General features: G+C 44.7%; 1 protein-coding gene across 4 annotated transcripts in view; it reads right to left on the bottom strand.

The window, feature by feature from the left end:
• The window catches only part of MCM10 (minichromosome maintenance 10 replication initiation factor), a 40582-nt gene that overhangs the window by 3058 nt on the left and 14776 nt on the right, over positions 1-22748 (bottom strand). For 2 of the 4 annotated variants that reach the window (XM_062210890.1, XM_062210889.1), the window contains exons 7-18: positions 22139-22304; positions 20867-21034; positions 18396-18512; positions 16281-16480; positions 14507-14607; positions 12699-12809; positions 12496-12613; positions 10412-10616; positions 8129-8273; positions 7036-7154; positions 5396-5509; positions 2799-2944 (exon numbers count right to left, since the gene is read on the bottom strand). In XM_062210890.1, the coding sequence (XP_062066874.1) occupies positions 2799-2944; positions 5396-5509; positions 7036-7154; positions 8129-8273; positions 10412-10616; positions 12496-12613; positions 12699-12809; positions 14507-14607; positions 16281-16480; positions 18396-18512; positions 20867-21034; positions 22139-22304 (1710 nt within the window). Of the gene's footprint in view, positions 1-2798; positions 2945-5395; positions 5510-7035; positions 7155-8128; positions 8274-10411; positions 10617-12495; positions 12632-12698; positions 12810-14506; positions 14608-16280; positions 16481-18395; positions 18513-20866; positions 21035-22138; positions 22305-22748 lie in introns of all 4 variants that reach the window. The other 2 variants (XM_062210891.1, XM_062210888.1) reach the window with 2 other exon arrangements.

Consider the following 22748-nt stretch of genomic DNA (forward strand, 5'->3'; position numbering starts at 1 on the left):
GCACCCCATATGGGCGCAGGTTCCAGCCCGAGCCACTCCACGTCCAATCTAGCTCCCGCTAATGGACCTGGGAAGGCAGAGGAAGACGGCCCAAATGCTTGGGCCTCTGCACCCACATGGGGAAGACCAGGAGAAAGTTCCTGGCTCCTGGCTTTGATCTGGCTCAGCCCTCGCTGTTGCTGCTGTTTAGGGAGTGACCCAATGGATGGAAGACTTCTTTGTAACTCTGCCTTTCAAATAAATAAATATTAAAATTTTTAAAAAATTTACTTACTGTAATTTATTTGAAAGGCAGAGAGGGACTGATTTCCCATTTGATTGTGCACTCCCCAAATGCTTGCAACAGCCAGGAGTGGACCAGGCCAAAGCCAGGAGGCAGGAACTCAGTCCTGGAGTGGATGGCAGGAACCCAACCAAGTACTTGAGACTCTGCCTCCCAGGATGTACATCAGCACGAAGCTGGAGTCAGTAGTGGAGCCCGAAGTCAAATCTAGGCACTCTGACTGGGATGCAGGTGTCCTAATCAGCATCTTAACTGCTGGGCCAAACACCTGCTCCTGTAAACAAGGCTTGATTTGAACACAGCCATGCTCATTTGTTTGTGCTGTATCTACAGCTGCTCTCCTACTACAACAGTGGAGCTGAGTAGCTGCAACAGATCTTTTGGCCCACAAAGCCTACCATGGTTATCATCTGGTCTTTTACAGAAAAAGTTTGCTGATCTCTAGATAAGAACTGGTAGGGGCCAGCACTGTGGTGCGCAGAGGGTTAAACTACCGCCTGCAGCGCCAGTATCCCACATGGGCACCAGTTAGTGTCCCGGCTGCTCCACTTCTGATTCAGCTCCCCTGGTAAAGTGCCTGGGAAAGCAGTGGAAGATAGCCCTAGTGCTTGAGCTCCTGGACTCATGCTGGAGACCTAGATGAAGCTCCTGGTTTTAGCCTGGCCCAGCCCCGGCTGATGCGGCCATTTGGGGATTGAACCAGCAGACAGAAGATCTCCCTCTCTGTAACTCTGTTCTTTAAATAAATAGATAAATAAATAAATCTTCAGGGAAAAAAAATGGAACTGGTAAGAGAAAAATGCAGAGGAAGTACTGTTTCTACAAAAATAACAGTGCTACCTGGTGGCTGAAAGGTATCTCGTTCCTCCACTGGTGAGTTGTACTGACTGCTTATCCCTAATGAATAGCATTTTCCTAATGTTTTACATAAGCTCTTGCTATTATTATAGCACTTGTAGGAATATACTGTTCACAAAAGTACCGATACAAATACCTACTTAAAATACTAGAATACCGATTGCAGAAAATCCACAAACGCGTCTGATAAAGTGATGAACCAAGCTTCCTGAGTTCCTGGCTCCCCTCCCCCATGATCAGCCCTGGAGACCTTGATGTGAGGGGGAAGGATGGATTCCGTGAGGTAACCGAAGTAAAGAAACATGTAGGTGCTCACAAGCTCCTGGGAGGGCTAAAGGTGATCAATAGCATACAACTTGTGTCTTCGAATAATGATGCAAAAAAAAAATTAGAAATTAGCAGAAAAGATGGCTACAGGCTGTCCATGTGTTTGGAAACTAAACATCAGTAAACCTCCAGTCAAAATAGGGAAAAGTCATAAAGCACATGAAATACTTTTAGCTGCATGTCAAGCGTCGTGGCTGCTGCAGGGAAATATGCAATATAAATCACTTGAGAAATGAGAAAGCTGAAAACTAGCAGGTTAAATCTAAGCATTCAACTGAAGAAGATGGCAAAAAGCACAGTACAAAACAAGCCCAAACAAAGAAAGGCAGATGAGGGGTGGGCACTGTGGCACAGCAGGTTACGCTGCCTCCTGGGACTGCTGCACCCCATCCTGAGTACCCAGGTTGGAGTCCACTCTGCTGATCCAGCTGCCTGCTGATGAGTAGTCTGGGAGGCAGCAGGTGATATGCTTTGGCCCCTGCCACCCACACAGGGAACCCAGACGGAGATCTGGGCCCCTGGCTTCGGCCTGGCTCAACCCTGGCTATTGTGGGCATTTGAAGTGAACCAATGGATGAATGGAAGATCTCTGTCTCTCTACCTTTCATGTAGATGAAAATAAACATTAACATTAAAAAAAGGTTATAATAACAGAAATCAATTCTTAAAAACACCACCAATAAAGATCAAGAAAATGAAAAGGTGGTTTTCTGAACATATGACAGGTATCTCCTTACTCTGTTCAAGGTTGAACTTTTTAAAAAGAGAAGAAAAAACAAATAAAATAACAGAACACTTTATGGCAAATAACTTGAAAAAACAGTAAATAACAGATTGAAAAAAATAAGAGCATTAGGAGTGATCAGATTTCAATAAATTTGAAAACCTAAATGATTACCAAAAAAATTACAAACATACAAAATGCTGAAAGTGGCAAAAGGCAGGTCACGAAAAGACTGTATTAAAGAAACTGAAATGATGCTCAAGGCCACCTCTCCATCTGCCTGAAAAACCCAAGACTAAATAACTACAGTGGAGATCTACTAACTTTGAGGAATAATCGTTATTTAACACAAATTGTTTTCTGGAAGCTGTCTAGTTCAAACAAACCTTTTTCTAAAACCAAGTGAGGCTGATAAAAGACAGGAAAATAGCAGGTCTAACTCATTCAGGCACAGACATATAAAAACCCTTCCTAAGCGGTTAACTGAACTTGACAATGTGCTAAGAGAGCAGACCATCATCGTAAGATTGTCTAATGTTAAGCAGGAACAGCATTGCAAAGGAACGGGTAAAAGAGGGGACAAAGAGCCCCAGGCAATTCTCCTACCTGCAGTGCTTTTTGGGCAGTCTGTCGAGGGAGATACTTCTGTTTCCACAGGGACACTTGAAAAACCTTTTCACACCATCATGCCAGTGGTAGTCGTGTTGCTCGCTGATGCAGGTTTCCAAAGGCTTGAAATGCGTGTAGGAGCACTGTACAAACCCACACACACACATATTTGTGAGACCCGTTATCTGGCTCTGCCACTGATCTGCTCTGTGACAATCCGTTCCCTTGCTCCCGGCCGGGTCCTTATGGGGACTTTACCACCTCATCTCCTAGCTGCAGTGACCCAGGCTGACTTCTAGATCCTCCTTTATACTGATAACAATTTTTCTCATGTTGGTCCCAATTTCTGTCCAAGCAGGAAACACATGAATGTTCTGTGACATTAAGACAATAGTAATGGCAGAGGAAGAAAAGTACTGTTGACCTCTAAGTAGCTTAGGTCAGTCCATTCTGGGTTCACTACAGGCCTTTGGGGGTTACTTAAAATACTCAGGCTCAGGACTCACTGAGGAAGGAGACATTTCACTTTCTCTTACAAGGTCTGCGACAAGGATATAAACTCATTATTTATTATTCTTATTTTTAAGCAGCAAAACCAAAACAGGGATAGCATGTAATTTACCTTTAATTTTGACTGAAGGTAACAAGACATGGTGGGTGCAGGCTGCAACGAGTGCCAGGAGGGTGCTCAGTAATTTCTGGTGACTATGTTGAGTCTAGATAGATTACTCTAGACGCTGGTAACTTCAGCAAGTACAGAGCAGAATGCTATGTCTGCTGTGGCAGGCAGAATACTGATCCATTAACAGGGGTGGGGAACACCTGGTTTGGGGCCAGCACAGAGCCTGCGCAATCATTTTGTCTGGCCCTGCCAAGACAACCATGAGAGCTGAAATTGAATAAACCCACAGAAGACTAATTTTTAAGTTGATAATTTGTTATGGTCTGTGAATGATTTATAAATATCCAAATGGCCAATGGCAGGCAAAAAAAAAAAAAAAGATTGCCTCCCCTGCAAGGAACAGGTAAACATTCTGTTCTCCAGAACCTGTATCTTAATGTTACATGGCAAAGGAGAATGCATATAGGTAGCAGGTGGAATCAAGACTGCTAATTAGTTGATCTTAAGACAAGGGGAAGGGCCGGCGCTGTGGTGCAGTGGGTTAAAGCCCTGGCCTTAAGTGCCGGCATCCCATATGGTGCCAGTTCGAGACCCGGTCGCTCTACTTCCGATTCAGCTCTCTGCTAGGCCTGGGAAAGCAGCAGAAGATGGCCCAAGTCCTTGGGACCCTGCACCCACATGGGAGACCTGGAAGAAGCTCCTAGCTTTGGATCAGCACAGCTCCGGCCGTTCAGCCAACTGAGGAGTGAACCAGCAGATTGGAAGATCTCTCTCTCTCTCTCTGTGTGTGTGTAACTCTGACTTTCAAATAAATAAATAAATCTTTAAAAAGAAAGACAAGGGATTATCCCAAGTTACCTGGGTGGGCCCAGTGTAATCACAAGGGTCCTTTACCATGAAAAGACGAGAGGAGGGGGTTGGAGTGCTTTGATGTCAGAACTCAACCCGCTACAGCTGGCTTTTCAGGTAGGGGAGAGAGCCGTGGCCTAGCAATGAGGATGGCTCTGGAAGCTGGGAAGGCAAGGAAAGGGAGCCTCCCCATGGCCTCCAGAAAGGAAGGCAGCCCTGTGAGCACCACAGTTACCCTGAGTGAGCCTTACACAGACTTACAGAACATAAATTTGTGTTCTTCCAGGCCAAGGAGTCTGTACTTCGCTACAGCAGCAACAAGAAACTAATACAACCACTACACCTACCCATTTCGCACTGGGTCAGGTTAAAGCTATCATCTGAGGTCAAATGCAATGTATGCTTGCAATAATCACCTTTATTTCATTTTCCAATGTATAAAGTTTCTCAAGAAAGCCCTACCTTTTGGTGGCAGCTGATTCAAGGCTGGTCTCCAAATATATAGCATTCCAGGTTTTTAAGAAAGATTGAGAAGCGTGTGTTTGGCAAGCTAAGTCTCTTCCCCTTCTTACATGTTTATAAGGCTGACTGACCAGAATGGTAAGAGATGGAGCAGCACTTAGCAAGAACTTTTCCCTCTGTTTTCTTTCCCATTTTATATTAATGTTGAAGAATTTTCTACGAGTCAAAACTCAACAAACACAGACAATTCATGCTCTGACATAAGATTCATTGAGTAGACTGCGCCACGAGTAGAAAGAGATGGAGTTGATCACAATGAGTGGTTAACCCAAGAAGTTCAAACATCGTCCCTGGGACTGGATGCTGGGTCAAGGACACATTAGAGGTTGAGACAAAGTGCTAAGACCAAGGTGGATTTGGTGGTCAGGGGCAAGGGATGTTAAGAAGCCAAATGCTCAGTGAGAAACTGGGAGCTGTGGCCAAATGAGGAGACTCTTCTTGGCAAATGCTCCGCCGGCAGAGCTGAGCCGGGCAGGAAGCCAGACCGTGGCTGTGCCAGGCTGTTTGGTCTCCGGCCCAATTTAATGACGCAAGCCCCAGTGTCCTCCTGAGTCACACCGGCATAAAACAGGGCCCGGCTGGAGGCCACGGCTTCACTCACCGTTCTGCAGGTCACTACTCGACACTTCACTTCTCGGATGTTTCTCATCTTTTCTTCCATTTGTTCTTTTTTCACCAGTGGCTCGAAATAGCGCTCCTGCAGCTCAGCCTCGGTCTGGAAGGACAAGGCACGTGGGAGGTCTTGTCCTGAATCCAGTATTGCCCCCAGGCAGGTCAGCGAGAATAATTCAAGTTACTGAAATGATTCAGTTCAACAACCAAAGAGAACTGAAGAGGCAAGCTAAACGCTAGAGGATTCCAGACAGTACCTCAGTGTCACCCAGAGATGATGGTAAGAAGGAAAAATGCCCATCAGGGACACAAAAGCACTTGGAGATTTATATAACATATAGATAAAACTCACTAGCATTATTCAGTGTCATGACACCAAGTCTGTACCAGAGGCAGCTATTTCTGCTGCTCAGGGCAGACCTCATACACGGAAGGCACTCAAGACCTCCCCAGGGATGACAGCCCCGTCTTTCACTCTTCCCCAGATCACACATGCAGCAGGGAAATGTCCTGCGTGTTTGGAACCACAGGGAGTTAAGTGCAAAGGCAGACAGATTTCTGGCACAGCACAGGCACAGCTCTGGAGGTAACATAGCCACACAGGGCCTTTGGTCACAAGAGGCAAGGAAGGACCTCAGCTTGACATGTGCTTCACGTGCAGTGGGAAGATATAAGGAACTGTCTCACTGGTCATTTGCTAACTGACAAGAGAGTCACTCATTCAGGGCAATGGTACTGAGAGGGTGTAGCACTGCCCCCAAGAATATTCTGATTTTTGTTATCCCAATGACTGCTACTTTGGCTGCTGGCAGGGACCAGGGATGCTACATATGGAGTAGTCCACCCCACAACAAAGGGGTTACTCCTTGTTCCACATGGCTTCTGAGTGTTCTCTGGGACATCTGTATGCCTGAGAAACCTGAGTATAACCCTGAACCTGACCGTTATTACATAATCCTCCAATATTTGCACATGGCTTTAACATACATTGATTATTCCAAGACTACAATTATGCAACGTCTGTATATACTCAGGGACAACTGTGGTTTCCCAAGATTATTCTAATTTTCAAGGAAATCAAAGAAACAAGCCTATGGTATTTACATTCTCAAGAAAACACACCCTTACCAGTCTATGTCTAGCTGTCTCATTTGCACTTATAAATGGAAGCCTCTGACTACTCATTATTTCTTTGAGGGTGACTGTGTCTAAATATTTACACAATGACATATCTATCTTATCAGAAATATTTTTCCTTCCTTCTTTATAGTAGGACACTATCAGATATTTTCAAAATTACTAGTATAAGTACTTCGTATTATCCATGCATTTTTATTTTGAGATGAGAAGGAGATATTCAGAACACTTGTTTCTAAAAAGGGGCACTGGGAGTAGCAGAGTTACTACTGACATAGAACATCTGAAATGTCAAAAATAAAAATATTCTTCAGTGCAAGGACAAGGGCAGAGCTGAAATCTGCAAGACGTACTCCTCTTGAAAGCAGACTCAAACAAACAGGAGCTGAAGCTCCTGCTTGGTGTATGTCAGAGCAGCAGACTCTTGGCCCTATAACAAAGCACCCTGGTTCTGAGGGTGTTGACACCATCCTTGATCCTTTGGGATTTTACCTCTTTCAGGATGCTGGTGTGCTTCGATTTGGCTTTGAGAATTTTCTGGAATTCCTCAGATTCCAGGTAGGCAAGCTGTTCTCTCCTTTTCTTCTTGGCAGGCTCCAGTTCGTCCTCTGCTAGAACAGGAAGGAACAATGTTAGCTGTTACACTGAACTTTCAGAAAGCCAATGTGGGCCTCACTGACTCAGCTGCTTTCCCCTCTTTCCCTCTCCTTCCACCCGGTCCTATAAACCTGACTTGGGGGGCCGGCGCTGTGGTGCAGCAGGTTAACACCATGGCCTGAAGCGCCAGCATCCCACATGGGCGCAGGTTCTAGCCCCGGCTGCTCCTCTTCCAATCCAGCTCTCTGCTATGGCCTGGGAAAGCGTTAGAAGATGGCCCAAGTCCTTGGGCCCCTGCACCCATGTGGGAGACCCAGAGGAAGCTCCTGGCTCCTGATCAGCGCAGCTCTGGCCGTTGCAGCCAACTGGGGAGGGGACCATCAGATGGAAGACCTTTCTCTTTCTGCCTCTGCCTCTCTGTAACTCTGCCTTTCAAATAAATACATCTTAAAAACAAACAAACAAACAAACAAACAAACACAACACCTGACTTGGTACCAGCAGGGGAAAGCTCTCAAGTAGACCAGAATTTCTCTGTCACATTAAAACAGGAAGCTGACTATACTCTTTTTTGTAACAACAACAAAATCTGATTTTAAATGACACATGAGTTTTAAAAATGTAATTTAAAAGAAGAGAATCATATCTTTCAAAGTAAATCTTTCTGCTGGAAGTCGATGGGATAATGGAATTAAAAGGTAAGTTTATTTTGGTGCAAAAATTTTGGAACTCATGTTTATAGCTTTTTCATAGTATGCAATAACTTTTGGAAGATGTTGTACATGTGTACAAAGATCCAATGAGGAACTGTGCATAATTTCATGTGATTATAAAAAGCAATCACTTCCAGTTGAAGAAATTCTATTTAGATATGTAGAGGGAAAAGGCAGTCAAGTGATGACTGGACACCAGGGGCACTGGTTATGGTTTAGAATACCTCCTTTATTAACAGTTCTCTTCCCCACTGCTAACTTTGAAACTGCAGTACCTTGAGGAGAAAACGTGTTGTTCTTTTCCACACGTTCCTTTACTTCCAGGATGTCCTGGGCGTCCTTTTGCTTCCTTTTAAAGTTGTTTGGATCTGTTTTTGCAAGAACCTGGCCTTTTGTTCTCAATTTAGCAATAGCAGCTAACTAGGAAAAAAAGAGAAGGAGGTAAAAATACAAAAGATGACAGACATCTTAAACCTTACATTCCTTTCTGGTTATTAACCAGAGGATGATGGCTGTTCTTGAAAAGGTTTTTTTTTTTTTTTTTTTAAAGATTTATTTATTTGAAAGTCAGAGTTATACAGAGACAGGAGAGGCAGAGAGAGAGACAGAGAGAGAGAGAGAGGTCTTCCATCTGCTGGTTCACTCCCCAATTGGCTGTAACAGCCTGAGCTGTGCCGATCCGAAGCCAGGAGCTTCTTCTGGGTCTCCCATGCAAGTGCAGGGGCCCAAGGACTTGGGCCATCCTCAACTGCTTTCCCAGGCCATAGCAGAGAGCTGGATCGGAAGTGGAGCAGCCGGGTCTCGAACCAGCGCCCATATGGGATGCCAGTGCTTCAGGCCGGGGCGTTAACCTGCTATGCCAAGCACCGGCCCCCAAAATGTTTTCATTTCAGGGTGAGCATTGTGGTACAGTGGGTTGAGCCCCAACTTGGGATGCCCAAATCGCCACAGTGGAGTGTCAGTCCAAGTGCTTATTACTCAGTGCTTCTCATCTAGCTTGCTGTCAATGTACCCTGGGTGGCAGCAGATGATGGTCCAAGCACCTGGATCCCAGCTACCCATGTTGGGGACCTAAATAGGGCTCCAGGCTCCTGGATTTGGCCTGACCTAGCCCCGGATATCACAGGCATTTGAGGAGTGAGCCTATGGATAGAAGATCTCTCTATCATTCTGCCTTTCAGATAGTGCTTGTGTCCCTGCACCCACGTGGGAGACCCAGATGAAGCTCCTGACCCCTGGCTCCAGTCTGACCCAGCCCTGGCCATTATGTCCATTTAAGAAGTCAAACAGCGGATGGACGCTCTCTCTGTAACTCTGCTCTATAAATCTTAAAACAAAACAAAACAAACAAAAAAACCCAGAAGCCAGGAACTCTATCCAGGTCTCCTACATTGAATGGTAGGAACCCACGTACTTGAGCTACCATCTTCTGCCTCTCTGGGCACATAAACAGAAGCTGGGTCAGAAATGGAGCAGCCAGGACTCAAAGTGGCTTTATGATATGGGCTGAGGGCATCATAAGCTGCAGCTTATTAATCCGCTGTACCACCACGCCTGCCCCGTGAGATTTCTTTTAAAGAAAGATTCATTAAACCACTAGTTTACAGTCTCATCTCAACAATTCCAAGAACTTTTTTCCCAGTGCCAGTGTCTCCACCTGTAAAACAATACCTTCCTTGAGAATATCTCCTTCAGTCTGTTAGGAAACGGTATGGAGATAGTGGCATGAACCTTCTCAGATTAAATTAATGGTGTGATTTATGTTGACACTATTATCTTTTTTTCTTTCTTTTTATTTATTTATTTTCTTTTAAAGATTTATCCATTTCTTTCAAAGTCAGAGTTACACAGAGATAGAAGGAGCAGCAGAGAGGGAGAGAGAGGTCTTCCATCCGCTGGTTCACTCCCCAACTGGCCACAATGGCTGGAGCTGTGACAATCTGAAGCCAGGAGTCAGGAGCTTCCTCCAGGTCTCCAACGCAGATGGAAGGGCCCAAGGACACGGGCCATCCTCTACCGCTTTCTCAGGCGATAGCAGGGAGCTGGATCGGAAATGAAGCAGCTGGGACTCAAACCAGTGCCCATTTGGGATGCCGGCATGGTAGGCAGTGGCCTCACCAGCTACCCCACAGCGCCGGACCCGACACTATTATCATTTCAAATTGCTTTGCCTGTAATGATCATGATTGCTAAATAGCTTTTAGGTGTCTTTCCTGGATATAAGCACACAGAGTTTGACTCAGGGTATGTCTCACAGAATGCAAAATTAAATGTTAAAGAGAACAGATGCCAGGGCCAGTATTGTGGCTTAGCAGGTAAAGCTGCTGCCTTCAACACCAGCATCCCTTATGCGTGCTGGTATAAGTCCTCGCTGCTCCACTTCTGGTCCAGCTCTCTTCTCATGGTCTGGGAAAAGCAGCAGAGCATGTCCTGAGTATTTGGGTCCCTGCCATCCACGTAGGAGACCCTGATGAAGCTGCTGGCTCTGGCCTGGCCCGGCGCTGGAAGATCTCTGTCTCTCCCTCTAACTCTGACTCTCAAGAACAAATGCCACTTACCTTTTTGGCCTCTGCTAAAGCACTTAGTTTTGGTTTCGGAGGTGGTGACTCATCAAAGAACAGCACATCATCTCCTTCAGAGATGCCTCGCCCAAGCTTCGGCGTCTGCATGGCCGGGGCTCCCTCCAGCTGCGGGAATTTGGGGGGCTGTCGGGATGAGGATGGCACGGCTGGGCTGCTGACCTCACTTGAGCTTTGGAGAAACCTTTACAAAGGAATATGAAGCAACGAAATAAGCAAACGGGGCTTCCCAGAGATGAAAACCATGTCTCCAGAACGCCAAGTGGACTGAGAGGATGCAGGCAGGCCACCAGTTGATGATTCGTGGCCACTGTTTGCCACTGCTTAGTTAGTAATTCACATCAGCACACTATGAGAACAACATAACTTCATGAACTCTGGTTACTTAACCTTCCACTGAATAAGCTGTAACTGGTCCACCACTTCTCTGCTGAGTCTGTAAACTGCCCATCAGTGACAGACAAACGGCCCCAAGATGTATGTTTTGTTTGGTCAGAAAATTCTGAAAGTTTTCCAACTGTAACGCTTTCTAACTGACAAGTGCTCTCTATTTCAAGACTCACAATCCCACGTGAATTTTTATGTACATTTACATCAACGAGAGGCACATGATAAATATCTGCACGGACACCCTACCACACCTTTAAGTAGCCTATTGAAGACTAATTCTCTTATTTTTCCAAAGAAATCCCTCTTTGACTTAGAACTGACTTTGCTTTCCATAGAGCCATCTGCCCTTCAGGAGCTGATACCTGGGACAGCATATTGGTGAGATGCTGGAGTAGAGCTGGTCTGAGTTTGAAACCTAGTTCTCTGACATTCAGTTGTGTTAAGAGTAAAACACAGGTCACAAACCTCCCAGAGTTACTGAAAGGACCGAAGGAGATGCTGTATTTATAGACTGTACTGCACAGTGTATACTAAGCTCCTGCAGACAGTACTCTTATCAGCACTCAACCTGAATTCAGGAGTCTTTGACTCAGCTACCTTCCACATCCGCTTCTATTTGATTTTGCCTCTAAAATGACTCCATTTTAAGTGCCTTGTTTTTATCGTTTATTTTAATAACTGCAAAAACCTACGTATTGGCTCTGCCTATAATTAAAAACCTAACTGTGGTAAATCAAGAAATGATTCAACAGGTAAATGCACGCTTTCCTCTTCTATAAAAATCCCCTTCCTATTTCACTCCTTTCCCTTTCCCACAGTGATGCTAAGGACTCTAACCTGTATCCTAGTCACTAGCCTAAGTAGACACACACAGCTTTAAAAAAAAAATTAAATAGAGAAACAAGAAAGAGATGGACAGAGCTCCCTATCTACTTGTTCACTCCTAAAAGCCTGCAAAAGAGGTGGTGGGATGCAAAGCCAGAAGCTGGGAACTCAATCCACGTCCCTTCATGGGGGTGGCAGGAACCCACTTATGTGAACCATCACCACTGCCTCCTAGGGTGTGCATTAACAGGAAACTGGAGTCAGGAGCTTGAGACAGGCATTGAACCCAGACACCCATGTGGGACATGGACCTCCTAATAGATGTCTTAACAGCTAGTCCAAATGCTTGTCCCCCTATCACCTTAAATGCTATCTAGGTTATGATAGGATGACTTAAAACCTAATAAAGTTAAAGTGTAGCCACAGGGCCCATGTTGCAGTACAGCAGGTTAAGCTGTAGCTGGCATCCCATATTGGTGTTGTTGGTTCAAGTCCTCGTTTCTCTACTTCCAATCTAGTTTCCTGCTATGTGCTGAGTAAGTGGCAGAAGACAGCCCAAGCTCTTGGGCTTCCACACCCATACAGGAGACTCGGATGGAGTTTCAGGTTCCTGATTTCAGTCTGTTCCAGCCCTGGCCATTGTGGCCATTATGGGGAGCAAACCAGTGGATGGAAGATCTCTCTCCCTCTCTCACTGTCTAACTCTGCCTGTCAGATAAATAAATGCTTAAAAAACAAAAATTTTACTCATCAAAATCTGACGTCATATTTTTGAAATCTATGAAGACATCCTGAGGATTCCTGAGACGAGTTGCCTGAATAGGGAATATAAAATGTGCTACTCTTACCGTTTCTGTATTTCTTCTGATTTCCTTTTCCTCATCTCCAACATGTGCTGCTTCTGCTGTTTCAAGAGGGCTGATGCTGAAATAGACTGGATGGCAGGTTTTGGGCTCCCCATGATTCCTACAATACAATACACATCTGCAGGGGTTCATGAGAGGCAAGGGAACCCTGGCATACACAGGGCAGCCACACAAACTAACTGTACCTGAAGCCTTGGTTTTGGCTAAATGTTGTTTTAAGTTTCTGGCTCCAAATGTCGGCAGGTCCATCAACTCCCTGAACTCCTCAGAGCAAGACAGGCTCTTCTGGGGTATTCCTGCAATGCATACACATCAGCTTTAGAGGACTCACAATCCAGACAGTTGGAATCACCACTCTGAGCCTGTGCTCATAATTTAGTTATCTGCAAATGAATACCAAGAAACAAAAACCTCTTAACCTTGAACATCAGACTAGTAGGATTAGAATGGTATCATACATGAATCGGTGAAGGTCTGCGGAAAATGTTTAAAAAAACTGCATAATTTCAAAATTTTACAGCAAAAATAAATATGTCTTTTTAACTCCATTTATCCATGACCTTTTAAAGTACCTTTACATGTTACTTCAAGTAATGATTAAAATATTAAACACTTAATACATGTGGGTCATTTCTTTTTCTTTTCTTCTTTAAGACTTATTTATTTGAAAGGCAGAAGGATAGAGACAGAGAGATCTTCCATCCGCTGGTTCACTCCCCAAACAGCTGCAACTGCTGGAGTTGGGCCAAATCTGAAGCCAGGAAACAGGGACTCCAATTCAGTCTTCCACATGGACAGGAGAAACCCTAGTACTTGGGCCGTCATCTTCTGCTTCCCAGGCACATTAACTGGAAGTTAGATTAGAAGCAATGTGGGATTAAATCCCAGGTGCTCTGATGTGGGTGTCCCAAATGGCAGCTCAACTCTGCACCTCAATGCCCACAGGGTCATTTTATGCACTATTCTGGAAATATGCACCATGGTGAAGAGTACATGCTAGGCTCTGACCACTGTTTATGACCACAAGCACAGAGTTGTGGGAAGTATTCTGATTCCAATGCTGGATGTTAAGTTTTTCCTAGGGGGCCAGTACTGTGATGTAGTGGGTAAAGCCACTGCCTGCAGTGCTGATGTCCTATATAGGCATCAGTTCGAGTCCTGGACAGTCCACTTCCAATCCAGCTCCCTACTAATGTGCCTGGGAAAGCAGTGGAAGATGGCCCAATTGCTTGGGCCCCTGCACCCACGTGGGAGACCTGGAACAATCTCCTGGCTTCTGGCTTCAGATTGGCCCAGCTTCAGCAGTTGCAGCCATTTGGGGAGTGAACCAGTGGATGGAAGATCTCCCTGTCTCTCCCTCTCCCTGTAACTTTGCCTTTCAAATAAATAAATAAATCTTAAAAAATGGGAGAAAAAAAGAGTTTGACCCAGGAGCAGGTATTCAGTGTAGCAGTTAGGATGCCCATGAGCCCTATCAGAGTACCTGGGTCTGATTCCCCAGCTCCTGACTCAAGCTGCCTGCTAACGTGTACTCTGGGAGGCAGCAGTGACGGTTCAGGTACTTAGGTCCCTGTCACCCACATGGGGGACCTGGATGGAGCTTCTGGCTCCCATGTTTGGACCTGGCCCAGCTCTGGGTGCTACAGGCTTTCGTAATGTGAACCAGTGGAGAAGCTCTCTTTCTGTTTGTCTCTCTCTCAAATAAATAAATAAAATAAACCATAAAAAGTGTTTGCCCCAGATATATTAAGAAAATTTAAGAAGCACCCACAACTTTAAAAAAAAAAAAAAAAAAAACACCAACCCAGCTGAGATGAATATGCTGCTTTTCCTGAATGTTCTACCAACAGGCCGAGCCCTTCACATGCCTCCCTAAGTGTGGGTAGTGAGGGGGTGTTCCCAACTTTAGGAGTATAAGCTGCAGCTATCTTCCACCCCAAAGACTGCATATTTCAACTGGAGGAAGAAATTTCGTATGGAGAAACAAAGTTACCGAGCTTTTGCTGGGTTTCCTGAATGATCAGGTCCGTGCCCTTCACGACCAGATTAGTCAGAGTGGTCTGAATCTTCTTCTTGGGAGCAACGGCAGCTGCCCTGAAATGATAAGGGCCGCCACCCAAAGGGAAATCACCCAATGCCCGTGCTCTGGGGAGGCAGACGCACACAGACACCCTGGCAACTGTCAAAGACTCTCAGTACCAAACTCCTACGCTTCCTACAGACACGGCCCTGCAGCTCAGCTGCTTCCTGCACTGTCTCAGGAGAAAAACGAACAGCAGCCAACTAACCTGCTTGAGGCCATTCAAGAAGGCAAGAGATAAAACTATATGCCAGCATTTGATCTGGAAGTCTAGGGATTTATCTTAAAACAATTAAAGACCACACAAAAACTTAAAGTATATATCAACTGCAGCTTAGTAAGTAAGTTAGAAGCGCCATTAATGTTTATCTATAGGGAATAAAAGAATACCATGCAGGGGCCTGTGTTGTGGTGCTGCAAGCTAAGTTGTGGCCTCCAATGCTGGCATACTGCTCTACTTCCTTTCCAGCTCCCTGCTAAAGTCGTTGGGAAAGCAGTGGAAGATGGCCCAAGTGCTTGGGCCTCTGAGACCAATGCCGGAGACCTGGATAGTGTTCTGGATTCCTGGCTTTGGCCTGGCCCAGCCTTGACCATTGAGGCCATTTAGGGAGTGAACCAGCAGATGGAAGATCTCTTTATCTGTCTCTTCCTTTCTGTCACTCTGCCTTCCAAATAAATAAAATAAATCTTTAAAGAAAAAAAAAATACTATGCAGCCACTAACAATAATGCCACAGGTGGATATTTTGCAAAAAAACATTTTATGTTGGGGGGGGAAACCAAAGTTACAAAGTATGGGTGCAGTGTAATCTCATTTCACAGTATCAAAAATGTATGCATAAAAAAAAAAAAGACCTCAAACAATTAGAAGCATATATATCAAGGAACTAACAGTTTTCTAAGTGGCAGGATTATAGGTGGCTTTACTTTTTTCTTTTTGATTGGATTGTATCTTCTTTTTAAAGACAATAATGTGTGAGGATTGCTTCTAACAGTTCGGAAAAATACAGAGATTACGTTATATCTTAAAAAATGTGCTGATGTTACCAAATAGGCAGGAACTGTAAGTCTTCTTGCCCAACTCCTGTTGGGAATAGAAACAAAGTCTGCTTCTTGGGTCAGCTGCTGTTCCCCTGAATGAAGTCTGTGCCCCTGTCACGTCCTTCTCGCTCTTTACAATACGTGACAAGACCATTGCACATCTAGGTCAGGGACTCCAGGGACCATCTGCAGCCCCCAGAACAGGTCAGGTGTATCTGCAGCATCACCCTACTCCCCACATGCCAGTGGCGTATTGGCTCACAGCACATTTGCTCAACAAATTCAACTCGGATTCCCAGAGTTCTGCAACTTCAAACCAGTCGCGAGGGGAGTGACTCAAAGGATGTTAACGCTTTTAGCACACACTCAATGGCTGTGCAGTCAGCCCTAGGAAAGTGGCACTGTCCACTTTGGGAGTCAAAGAGGAAGCACGGTTGTATGTTAAAGGCCATCATGACATGACTCACTCCATCTCTCCCCTTGGTGTTCCTTCCTCTCCATCTGGGAATAAAACAGGTCTTCGTCTGCCCTGTTACCGGCAGTGAGCTGATAAACTATGACAGCTACAGGAAAGTACACCCACTGGGTTTACTCTTATTAAACCAAACAAAGCCCTTGCCCCCAAAGAAGCCCCAAAACCAGCTTACATCGAGGCTGCATATGACGCAGAAGAAACTCCTCCATAGTAAAAACCATCCTGACACAGCCGTTCTTTCAGGCTGGTGCCTCTGCGGGTAAACTTCTTAGGAATCCGTCCTCCGGAGAAAGTAGACTGCAGATCGGCTCGCTTCGCACTGAGCTTCTTGTACTGAGCCTGGACGTGATACTGGCAGTACTCACAGTCGTTCTGCAAAAGGAAGAGCGGCCGCATGGGGAATAGGGCGTCAGACGGGAGCGATGGTGGAGATGCAGTTCTGGGTCCCATCCCCCCAGTCTCGCAAGGCACTCTTCTGCATGCGGACTCCTCACAGCCTTCCATCAGGACCAGCCCCCAGAGGAAGGGCTGTGCAGTTGCTGAGGGTTAGAAGTTCTTAAAGACCCTTTTAGGGCACTAGTCTGATAAAAGAACAAGCGATATAATTCCTGCCTTTTGCCCTCTTTCTACAATGGAAATAAAACAAGTTTCCAGGAGGAAAGCTGAAATGGTGCCAAAAAAGAAGTTGGCTGCACGATCATATGTTGTAGGATTCCTTTTGTATGATATATCCAGAGTAGGCAAACCCACGGAGACAGCTGGTAAGAGGTCACCCCGTGGAAGGGTATGGGATTATGGGATGGGATGATTACTTAATGGGTACAGGATATTTAATGCGGTGATGAAAAGTTTTGGAACTAGAGAACTAGTGGATGAACAACTGAAAACCTGAATGGTACATTTTAAAAGAGTTAAACAGTATGTTTCACTTTGTGTTTCTATGTGGGGGCAAACTGTTGAAATCTTTACTTACTATATACTAAATTGATCTTCTGTATATAAAGAGAATTGAAAATGAATCTTGATGTGAATGGAAGGGGATAGGGAGCGGGAGAGGGGAGGGTTGCGGGTGGGAGGGAAATTATGGGAGGGGGAAGCCGTTGTAATCCATAAGCTGTACACTGGAAATTTATAGTCATTAAATAAAAGTTAAAAAATAAAAAAAAGAAAAAAAATAAAGAGGAAAATATATACATCAAAAAAAAAAAGTTAACTTGGAGTGAAGAGGGGGTTGTTTGGTCTAGCAGTTACGACACACGCATCCCATTCTGGGTTGGATGCTTGGCTCTGGCTCCCAATTCCAGCTTCTTGCTAATGTAAACCCTGACAGTATGCAGGTCAAGTAACTGAGTCTCTGCCACCCACAAGGGAGACCCAGATTGAGTTATTGGTTCCTGGCTTTCACCAAGCCTAGTATTAGCTGTTGCAGGCATCTGGGAAGAGAACCAGGGAACAGAAGCTCTCTGTCTCTTGAATTAAGAAAAACAGTCAACTGTATGAATGCAAATTTTACTTCAATAAAAAATAATTAAAAATGTAATAAATTTAACATAATAAGTTTAATAAATTAAAAAATGTCTATCGACCAGTGAATGGATAAAGAAAACATAATATAGGAATGCAATGGGATATTAACCACCAAAGGAATGAAGTGCTCACATATGCTACACGAAGGATGAACCTTGAAAATATTATGCTAAGTGGAAGAAGTCAATCACAAAAATGTCACATGTGATTCCATTATATGAAATGTCTACAGTAGGCTAAACAATAGAGGTGGCAAGTAGATCAGGGGGTGGAGGGGCACAGTGATGGGGATGGACTCCTTTGTAAGGAATGAAAATACTTGGAAATTATACAAGTGATTGTTGTAGAACTCTGAATCTGCTAAAAAGGACTGGATTGAACACTTCAAAAGGACAAATTATGTATGAATTATATCACAATGAAGTTTTTTTTTAAAGCTCTAAGAAAAGGTGTATTAAAATATGGGCTAAAATAAGGTTTTCAGTGCATTTCATTTGATCTTTGGGACTACAAAGAACTGAGGGCACACTAAAATTCTTTCTTATATCTCCCAGCCAGTGGCAAAAGATCACCTTCCTAAGAGGTTAAACCCCCTGCCTTAGCTTTTTAAACTGGCAATTATTAACCACACATTGAAGATTCTCATTTTCACTTTTCCTGTTAAGAAATTCAGTTCCAAATTGGCCATTATAGCTAAAGTACCATCAGTCTATTTCTAGTAGTTCCCTTCTATAATAATCCTAACAAGGCTGAAACCAACCAAATTCACAGTCTGGGTACATGGTTCTCCATTCTTCTTCTTTGCTTTACAGGTTCCCAAGTCAAGAGCTTCTCCCATAATTAGGACCTTTTGGGGATGATCAATAGATAAGCACACCTGTTTAAAAAAAGAGTGGGTAGAAAGTAGGAATTAAAGGCAGACAAAATTGTGGCCTTTTATTAGCAAGAATGGTTGGTGCTAATTTAAGATCTTACAGTCTAAAGGAATTTGAAGCCAGCATTCTAAAAAACATTTTTAGAAATGACAGTGCAGAAGATACACTGTTCTCTTCCCAGTATCCATCTTGTCCTCCATCTCCACCATCAGAATCCTGATTTTGATGGGCTGGCCTTGGGTAATGGATCCTGTTCCCTATCCCATAGAATTCCTTATAGCTAGCAAGCACCATCTGACTTGATTACGATTTAGCCAGTTAGCATCAGTAGGAAACACCAGGGAAGCCTTTGCTTTCCCATTAAATGGAGACAGAAGAGGCTGGCTCACCCTTCCTCTTCTCTTCCTGCCCTGAATGGAGGAACTGCAGGATGGCAGGTCACCAAACCACCTGGACTGACCCAGCTCTCTCTCTCACAGTTCTCAAGCAGAGTATAAGCAGAACGCAATGTCCTGAGATAAGCAGTCTGAGCCTTGTCCTTCTCCTCCTAGAACAGGACGCCCTGTAATACTTGAACTTAGCCAATTCCTGTGGCTGCTGGGTCATAAAACCCCAAGCAGTGTGATTTCAGTCTCTCAGCTATGGCATGAAGAAGGCTGTGTACAGATAAGATTCTATCTACATTGTGCAATTTTCTTAAGCCATAGGGAACAGACAGACCCCAGATGCACCCCAGGCTTCTGTTGCTTCTTTTTGTCATCTGTGAGTAATGAAGCTGCTTTGCCTGACTTGCGCGAGTGCTCTGTGTTATCAGACTCATACTCTGGCAGCTGGCTTTGTGCAAAGCCCCGGAACCTGCCAGATGTGGGAATCTTAGCAGAAACTGGTAACATGTTTAGAATCCTCCCTTGGGGCTGGTAACCAGCACGTGGTGTTCTCCTCACAGGCACTGATAATGTGCACGGGATTCTGCTTTACAGCAATGGCTTTACATAACCCACCTTGTGATTAAGAGGAAAAGGCTGAGAGACTGACAGGGACGCTGTCCTGACATCACTAGTTGCGCATGTCTGGATTTTTTCACTATGTAAGGAAAGTAAAATATGCTGTTCATTGTTAAAAAGAAAAAACAAAACAAAACAAAAATCACCTGCAATGCCTGTGAGAGTCCTGGCTGCTCTGCTTTCAAGCCAGCTCCCTGTTAATAAGCCTGGGAAAGCAGCAGATGATGGCCCAAGTATTTGGGACCCTGTCACCCATGTGGGAGACCCAGATGGAGTTCTGTATTCCTGGCCTCAGCTTGGCCCAGCTCCAGCCATTGTGGCCATTTGCAGAGTAAACAGACAGATGTAAGATCTTTCACTACCTCCCCACCCATATCTCTATCACTCTGCCTTTCAAATAAATAAATCCTTAAAAAAAATTAATGGAGCAAAATTCCCTCAACTGTAGAACTCCAGGAACCTTGGGACTAATTTGAAAAGATACAATGAAAGCAAATTGTGGGGCAGGTGCCCGCATCCTGTATCACAGTATCTGGGTTTGAGTCCCGGCTCTGCTGATGCTTCCAGCTTCCTGCCAGCCTGCACCCTGGGAGGCAGCAGCTGATAGCCCAAACACCTGGGTTTCTGCCACCCATGTTGGAGATCCAGACGGAGTTTCAGGCTCCTGGCTTTGCCTGGTTCAGCCTTAGCTGGCAGGCAGTCACACAGCGAACCAGAAGATGAAAGATCTTTATCTGTCTCTGTGCCTTACAAAAAAAAAAAAAAAACAAGAAAAAAAGAATTGCAAAAAAAAAAAAAAAGGGGGTAAATAGAAAGTAGTTAACACAAAAACATTTTTTTATAGTAGGTGAAAACTCAAAATATTGGTGGGTGATGAATGAATGAACAAACAAATGAAAAGCAGATTACAGTAAATTCAACAGTACAAAACTAGCACGATAGGCTAGTGCTGTGGCAAAGCAGTAAAGCCACTGCTGGTTTGAATCCCGGTTGCTCCACTTCCAATCCAGCTCCCTGCTAATGCACCTGGGAAAGCAGCAGAAGATGGCCCAAATACTTGGGCCCCTGTATCCACATGGGAGACCTAGAGGAAGCTCCTGGTTCTTGGCTTTGGATAGGCTCAGCTCTGGCCTTTATGGCCATTTAGGGAGTGAACCAGAGGATGGAAGATCTCTCTCTCTTTCTGCCTCTGCCTCTCTGTAACTCTACCTTTCAAAAAAAAAGAGGCAACCACTTTGAACTCTTAAAAACAAAAATAGCATGACTTATTTCCTGGAGGTAGACTAACAGAAATGTTTTTGATAAAACTCAGATAATTTGTAGACAATCAAATCACAGAAACAGATTCTCACCTCCTCTGACCCATCTCTGGGCTTCATGGGGTTAGCGTTGAGCAGCCCTACGACGGTGCCTTGCTCCGTTTTCCAGAGTTCTCTGTGAACTTCTCCAAATAAGAACAATGACACACAGCGTGTCAGGTCACGAAGATCATTCAGCCTCCAGATGCTAAATGTTTTCCCCTGGAACAAACATTCACTCTTGTTCTTGACAGTGTTTTAACTGTGGTTTATACTGCCTCCATTGATGGTTCAAGGGCTTTATTGTGAAAAACAGCTATAGGCAATCCAGCCTGAACACATCATCCTCACAATGCTAATTGGTTATGAATCCTTTCTCTAGGCCTCAGGATTCTATGCCCCTTCCCACTTCGGAGATAAAACAGAAGGCAAGCCTGTAGGCACCCATGAGGAGAGTCAAGTTCTTAGCACATCCTTTACACAAATCCCCCTTGGATACCAACCCCATGACAACGTGGCCATTTTAGAACATAAGAGAAATACGTGGGGCTGGCATTGTGGCATAGTGGGTTAAAAAGCTGCCAGCAATGCCACCATCCCATATGAGCTCCCATGAGTGCCGGTTCCAGTCCCAGCTCTGATCCAGCTCCCTACTGATGTGCCTAGGAAAGTAGTGGAAGAAGGCCACGTCCTGGGACTCCTGCACCCAGGTGAAGACCTAAATGGGATTCCAAGTTCTTGGTCCCAGCCTCACCCAGGCCCAGCTGTTACAGCCATTTGGGGAGAGAACCAGAAGATAGAAGATCTGTCTCTCTCTCTTAGGGGAACTTTGCCTTTTAAATAAATAAATAAATCTTCAAAAAAAAAAAAAAAAAAAAAAAAAAGAGAAGAAATACCGACAGGTCCTGGGTAACAGATTAAAGACAAGGGTCCCAGGGCCGGCGCTGTGGCTCACTTGGTTAATCCTCCGCCTGCAGCGCCGGCATCCCATATGGGCACTGAGTTCTAGTCCTGGTTGCCCTTCTTCCAGGCCAGCTCTCTGCTGTGGCCCGGGAAGGCACTGGAGGATGGCCCAAGTGCTTGGGCCCCTGCACCCACATGGGAGACCAAGAAGAAGCACCTGGCTCCTGGCTTCGGATCGGTGCAGTGCCGGCCGTGGCGGCCATTTGGGGAGTGAACCAACGGAAGGAAGACCTTTCTCTCTGTCTCTCTCTCTCACTGTCTATAACTCTACCTGTCAAATAAATTAAAAAAAAAAAAAAAAAAGACAAGGGTCCCTACTGTTGGTTTGCCATGAAACAGCTAGAAAATCAACAAAATGCTTACACTGTTAGCACTCTGTGGGGTGACTTTCTTCAATATAACCCCGAATGTCACCCAGTCTATTTCTTCCAGCTTTTCAGTTATCATCTTTTCCTTGATCTGAGACAGTCTGATCAGTTTTCGGCCAGTCATTTTCTTGGTCATTTCTGTAGAGGATACACGAGGTTTCCTGGGTTAAGAAACCAGCAGTTAGATGATTATTCTAATAGAGATTATATGGCACTTTACCAGGTAGTAAGGAGAAGTGCTATGTGCTCAAATCTCTACAGAACCTTAGAGAACTTAGTTACATAGTATAAATTTTTACAGCAGATAAGTAAAATTTTAAATATATATATATATATATGTATATATATATATATAAAAATTTGAGAAGCAGAGACAGAAAGAGATAGAGCAAGCTCCTATCTGCTAGTGCACTTCCCAAATAGAGCCAGCAGCCAGGAGCTGGAAACCCAAGTCTAGCTCTCCTAGAAGGGTGGCAGGAATCCAGTTACTTGAGTCATCGTCACTGCCTCCCAGGGTCCTCATCAACTGGAAGATGGAATCAGAAACAGGAGCCAGAGTCAGTATCAAACTCAGGTTCTTCGGGGCCGGTGCGGTGGCACAGCAG

The sequence above is a fragment of the Lepus europaeus genome, chromosome 14, assembly GCF_033115175.1.
Source record: "Lepus europaeus isolate LE1 chromosome 14, mLepTim1.pri, whole genome shotgun sequence".
Taxonomy (NCBI): domain Eukaryota; kingdom Metazoa; phylum Chordata; class Mammalia; order Lagomorpha; family Leporidae; genus Lepus; species Lepus europaeus.